The 6,571-nt window shown below is 46.7% G+C and overlaps 1 protein-coding gene across 3 annotated transcripts in view; it reads left to right on the forward strand.

Annotated features, from left to right (window-relative positions):
• The window catches only part of CHRM4 (cholinergic receptor muscarinic 4), a 94,001-nt gene extending 87,898 nt beyond the window's left edge, over positions 1-6,103 (forward strand). For all 3 annotated transcript variants that reach the window (XM_029582387.1, XM_029582388.1, XM_029582386.1), the window contains 2 exons: positions 1-65; positions 3,507-6,103. The exon at positions 1-65 is cut by the window's left edge and continues 15 nt beyond it. In XM_029582387.1, coding sequence (XP_029438247.1) covers positions 3,548-4,990 — 1,443 coding nt within the window. In that variant the 5' untranslated portion in view covers positions 1-65; positions 3,507-3,547 and the 3' untranslated portion in view covers positions 4,991-6,103. The remainder of the gene's footprint in view (positions 66-3,506) is intronic.
• The last annotated feature ends 468 nt before the right edge of the window (positions 6,104-6,571 follow it).

The raw sequence follows: 6,571 nt of genomic DNA on the forward strand, positions 1-6,571 counted from the left end.
CCTACAAGAATAGAGGGGAGATATGGGAGTATTAAGAAGAATTTGCTGCTGACTAAAGAGGATTGGTGAGTATTGCTCTGGGCAATTTTAGGACTTAAAAGTTTGGGGGAGAGGTGAAATGGGGGAGGGGGATATTCTGATACATCATTCAAGTATTTATTTATTTATTTATTATTTTTGTTATACCGAGTTTCATGACAAGAATCACATCAACCCGGTTTACAATTAACAATGTGTGTAAGGTAGAGAGTAACATAGTAAACAATATTCCCAATTCAAACTTCAAATACAGAAAACAATATTATGGATGTGAGAAAGTTACAATAAAACAGGGAAAATTAACTAGGATCTGGAAAGGGGGGGGAAATTGAACAAAGAAATATTTACATTTCAAGTATTATAACTCTACCCCCATGATTGTGATTCCTCTCATCCTCATCGAAATCACAAGCTGACCTTTGGCTGAAGAGCTTTTTCCCTCTGGGTTTGTTATCCTTTTTTTGTAAGCACTGTAGCATAGTAACATAAACTGTCTGCCCAGTTATTCCTGTCCACACTGCTAGGGCTATATCCCAGCTGCCAGCCAAGACAACTTTTGTTATTTTCCTCATTGGTTCTCTACAGGATCCTATACCCTTGCTCATGTCTTAGCATCAATGTAAACAACTACCAAAACTAGAGAAACTGTGGCTTGAACATCTGACCTATTAAGTCCCCCTAGCTTTGCAGGAGAGTAACAAGCCGTGACCTACCAGCTGCTATGGACATGGTGCATTTCTTGGGACAGTGTTGCCTCCTGGAATAGCATCATTCGCTGCTTCCTTTATCCAGACCATTGCTTTCTTTTACCTGAAAACACCTCTGTTTTGCCACACACGCACACTCATTGATCGTGGGAAAATGGACGCTCTCCCAGCACACACCCATCCACCCCTCCTGAGCGTGCGTTCCCGTATTTAAATGAGGCGCTAGGGACGAGTATTGCTTGGACTCTGCCACTGTGGCTCAGCATGGCCCTTCTTACAATCATTATCCTCTAGTGAGAAAGCAGAGAATATCCATGAAGTATCGGATCTGCCCTCTGTTACAGACAGGCCCATTCTGTAAGAAGCATGGGAGAACGGGTGCTCCGTGCCACCCCTCCTGAGCGTGCGTTCCCGTATTTAAATGAGGCGCTAGGGACGAGTATGTGGCCCTAGTGCCTCCTTGGTCCAGAAGTGGCTCTGTCAGCGGGTTCAGGAAACAGAGGCTCAATTTTACGAGCATCGACTTTCCGAACCCGCTGATAGTGAGAGCTTAGGGAAACAGACACCAGTAAAACCGAGCATCCGTTCTCCTAACCGGACCAGCCCACACATTATTTTTACATTTTTTGTTTCTCTGACTTAATTTCGCTAGAATATTCAGTGGCGGGTGAACATAAATGCAGTATTTTCTGCTTTTCTGTACACTTTCCCGGGCTGCTCATAAATAAATGCCTGCCCTTGGGCTCGGTTAGCAGCATTAATTTATGAGTGTAAAATGTGCAGATTGCCACAGGTTTTATTTTCTGAATCCCGGGTGACTGACTAATAGCTTCGTCAACGTGTATTTGCATGTGATGAGCGCTATTAGTTTTCAGGGGAGTTGCTGCACATTTTCGAGGCACTAAACACCTTAACAGTATAAGGGGTAATAGATGCCCCTAGAAACCACGCAGCCAAACCCCTGTTAAACAGTGCGGACGGCCGAGCACACTTGATACAGCTTTATTCATTACTTGGGTGAAGGACGTTGACTATTGGCATCTGCTCCTTAGCTTGCTGAATTTGTATGAAGGATGAAATGGTGCCATTAAGACACAAAGCAATTTCGTAGAGGCCTCTCCGACCTTCACAGACACAGTTCATGACATAACATATAGTTATATAGTGACAGGTCTCAGGCACCGGGCTGCTGAAATTCCCAATTGGTAGCAGTATCCCAACTTAATCACAGCAAAAGCTGGATGTGGCAAAAATGTAACTATCAGTCCAGCAAGTGTGTTGCAAACTAAGACCTGCATTTATCAAAATGCACTAAATATTGCATGCGATAGGAAAAGGGGCGTGTTTTATGGTAATAGGCTTTTTATCGCAAAGTGCGCTATCTTAGCGCTTCACATAGGTATTACTGCAGTAGGTAGGTAGGGGTTAGGGGCCACTTTGGCATTCAGAGTGAGACGTATGAACAGAACAGTGCTCTCTTGTGAAAATTTGCTGACGTTCGGAGTGAGAAACACAACCAAAGATGAGATTTGTGCAAGGTTCTCTCAACCTAGCTTGATGGACTCTCTACCTGGGTAATATCAAGCTAGGTTGAGAGAACCTTGCACAAATCTCATCTTTGGTTGTGTTTCTCACTCCTTTTCACCCCTTTTTTATGTAACTGTAGGAGCATTGGAACCTTAACTCTAGCTCTGACGCAGGAGTTAGGTTTCCAGCACTAAGAAAGGTGTGCTGGCCAGACACAGTCTCTCTGCATTGGGGAGTGCTGCTTAATGCCCTCATTTGCATAGGATTTCCATGCAAGTGGTCAAGCCAGGACAGAAGTACCTGGCAAGTACCCAAACATTAAATAGATAAATAGTGAAACGTAGTCATACTTTTCTGCATCAGCCTGTGGGTGGGATAAATCAACCTCAGCTGCTGATATTCACTATGTTACTGTGCTACAATATATGTAAAGTCTCCTGAAATCAGGTAATTTCAGTGACAAACCAATGCATGGCCTTCTTAGGAGTTTTCACATACACACACATATATATACATAAACATGTGGCCCATAAATATCTGTGTATTACTTATATCGTGGTCTACCACAACCTATAGAAAGTGCATTTACTATACAAAGAGCATGGAGGTAATTTCTCGCTGCAGATGGAATAACAGTGCCATCTGGTGGACACAGGGGGAATTTCAAATTCTTCAGACAAATGGGGTCTGCATAGAAATACAGTTGTATGTTCACATCCCAAAATACAAAAGACTCTAAGCAATATGACATTTTTAGCTTTTTATTTGGCACTGGCAGTTTCCTCCTGCTCCTCTAGGCTTTCAGCTCAGGCCTCGCTGGGACTGGGAACCAGCACCATGAGCTTTCCTCCTGACAACTCACCAAGGCCACTGCTCAGATGAGGGCAGCCAGACTGCATGTGAACCCCGCAAGCAGGGATGCCCTCTGCCCTCGGGGGCTGTGAATGCTGGCTCTGAGCTGGGCAACTCTTCATGGCTCTCTGCTTCTGTGCATTTCCGTCTTCATGGTGAAGCAGTGTTCATTTTTTTTAAGTATTTGCCCAGTGCTTTTGTTTCTTAGTCAAGATTTGCTGATGGAAAATAGGAACCTCTTTTCTTGATGTCACACATCATATGACGTGCTTTCCAAGCAAGCAGTGCGATGTCTCACACATACCATATACATCTAGCCAGAAAGATTGCAGGGAGAATGATCCTACCCTATAATCCTTCTTTTCTCTCCTCCCCTTGCAGAATCCGTGCAGAACATCAGTGTCCAGCCCTGGCAAAGAAAGATGGAGAACCATACTTATGACAACGTCACCACCAGCAGCCAGAATGATGTGGCCATCCAGCAGCCACCTGGCCACTACAAGATGGTGGAAATGATCTTCATTGCCACGGTGACAGGATCCTTGAGCCTGGTCACTGTGGTGGGTAACATTCTGGTCATGCTGTCCATCAAGGTGAACCGCCAGCTTCAAACTGTCAACAACTACTTCCTCTTCAGCTTAGCCTGTGCTGACCTCATCATTGGGGTCTTCTCCATGAACCTGTACACAGTGTACATCATCAGGGGTTACTGGCCACTTGGTGCTATAGTGTGTGACCTTTGGCTGTCTCTAGACTATGTAGTGAGCAATGCCTCTGTCATGAACTTACTAATCATTAGCTTTGACCGCTATTTCTGCGTCACCAAACCTTTGACTTACCCTGCAAGACGAACCACGAAAATGGCGGGTCTGATGATTGCAGCTGCTTGGATCCTTTCCTTTGTGCTGTGGGCTCCTGCCATCTTGTTCTGGCAGTTCATCGTTGGGAAGAGGACAGTCAGGGAGGGAGAATGCTACATTCAGTTCCTTTCCAATCCCGTTGTAACCTTCGGGACTGCCATTGCTGCGTTCTATCTCCCAGTGGTCATCATGACAGTGCTGTACATTCATATCTCCTTGGCCAGTAGGAGCAGGGTCAGAAAGCACAGGCCTGAAGCCAAATCAGAGAAAATGCCGAAGCCTCTCTCATTCTTTAGGAGCCCCTTAATCAAGCAGAACAACAACAACAACTCTCCCAAGAGGACAGTTGAGGTGAAAGAAGAGGTGCGGACTGGGCAGGTGGATGACAAATCCTTTACAGGGCCTGACCCTGAAGGGCAGCCAGAGGAAAAGGATACATCCAATGAATCCAGCACTGGCAGTATCTCCCACAACAACAAGGAGAAGCAGCTACTGGGCGACCAACTTGGTGAACTGGGACACAGCCCAACCCACCCCTGCCTGAATCCTTCCTCGAAGTGGTCTAAAATCAAGATTGTCACTAAGCAGACTGGCACAGAGTGCGTCACAGCTATTGAAATAGTGCCACCAGAAGTTGCACCCTCATCCCAGGCCAATCTCCCACACACCCGGCCAACCAATGTGGCTCGAAAGTTTGCCAACATTGCCAGGAACCAGGTACGCAAGAAGCGGCAGATGGCAGCCAGAGAGAAAAAGGTCACACGCACTATTTTTGCCATCTTGCTGGCCTTCATCATCACCTGGACCCCTTACAATGTCATGGTCCTCATCAGTACCTTCTGCAGTACCTGTGTGCCAGAGACAGTATGGGTCATTGGCTACTGGCTCTGCTATGTCAACAGCACCATCAACCCGGCATGCTATGCCCTCTGCAATGCCACCTTCAAAAAGACCTTCAAACATCTGCTTATGTGCCAGTACCGGAATATTGGTACTGCCAGATGAGCTAAAGGACTGACTGGCAACTGCAAGGATTTGCCATGGACCTCACCCTCCTTCTCTTCAACTTCCATTAGGGTCTCGTGAAGAGGAGAGGCAGTGATCAGCATTAATCCTTTCACAGTTAGTGTCAAGAACATTCAAGAGGTAAACGCAATGGCTCTACTCACACTGGACAGGACTAAGTGCAAGGAGCTTGCTGGACCCTAGAACAGAGATGGACTCTCCCTCTGCAGCAGGGGCCGATTCGGGCCCAGCCTCTAAGCTCAAGCTGTGTTTTCCAGGGCTGACTGGCCTCTACTGATAAAAAATTATAGTTTTACAGTCTTTCCTTTCTTCTCACTCCCTGGAAAGCTGTGAGAATATAGGCTGGAAAGGAAGCAACAACGTAAGATCTATCCACATGAGATATTTGCCATAAGCTGCCCTTAAAAAAACAGGAAAACCTCAATGCCTGCCTTTTGGGATGTCAGCAGAGTATCCTGGGCATATGTAACACTGGCAGTGATCTTTTAGTGTAGCACCAGGGTTCAGTCTATGCCATCTGTGGGTTGCCAGACTGCAGTGGTATCTGCTGGTCACGTCTTGATCATAGAAAATACGCCCTACGTGTAAAGTGGCCCCACGAAGGCAACAATCCACGGCGGGCCATCGCAATCATAAACCAGCCTTCTCTCATCTCCGTTCCACACTCCTGGCTCCCTGGGAAAGGGAGCAGAACATGTAAAGGATGCTATAGGGCCTGGAAGTGGGACATTATCCCTGTCCCCAGCATGCAGGGTTCAGCTGAACGCCCCAGACTTCTCCTGCATGCTTGACAGACCCCTAAACCCAAGGCAGCACGAAACAGCTCTCCTTGCCCTGCACCGAGTGTGGAGCCAGAGCCCCATTCTGTGAAACCCTGAGCAAACCCCAAGGATCCATACGTAGATGTACATATAGCATATGTGTGTGTGTGTGTGCAGGTATCCCATGTATGATACACACAGGGAATATTGTGTCATTTATACAAAAGTTGCTCCAGCCCTATTGTCAGCCTCATCCTGCATAGCATTTCCCACAATGCCTTGCATTTTTAAACATTATTACTCATTTAAATAAAGGACTATGTAAAAAAGGCATCTTAGGGCGTGTGGTGGTGTTCCAGCTATTTGGTCTCCCCTCTTCCCCATCTGCACATCCCCTCCCCTCTGCCCAGCTCCCTTCTCCTCCCTCCACCTCTGTCTCTTCCCCAAGCAGGTGTTATCTTCTGAGACCCTCAGAGCGCCCAAATCATTCACCAATTACAAATGCTGCAGCTTGCAGGTTTCTTCTCATTGCCTGACTTCAGCGTTTCTTGTATTCTGGTCTGCAGTGGGTCCGGCTCTAGGTCCTCCCTAGAACTGAACCAACACCCAGACAGGGAGATATCGGAGTTTCAGCCCTACAACAAATGCTCCAGTTGCCACACAGGTAGGCACTGCTGCCACTGTATGCAAAAGTATCTCATGCATATTCATTGGGGATGTCCTGAAAACCAGACCCGTCTGTGCCCTCTAGGACCAGAGTCGTCCAGTCCTGCTCCGAAGAACAGATGCAGGACCTCTC

This window comes from Rhinatrema bivittatum, chromosome 17 (assembly GCF_901001135.1).
Source record: "Rhinatrema bivittatum chromosome 17, aRhiBiv1.1, whole genome shotgun sequence".
Classification (NCBI taxonomy): domain Eukaryota; kingdom Metazoa; phylum Chordata; class Amphibia; order Gymnophiona; family Rhinatrematidae; genus Rhinatrema; species Rhinatrema bivittatum.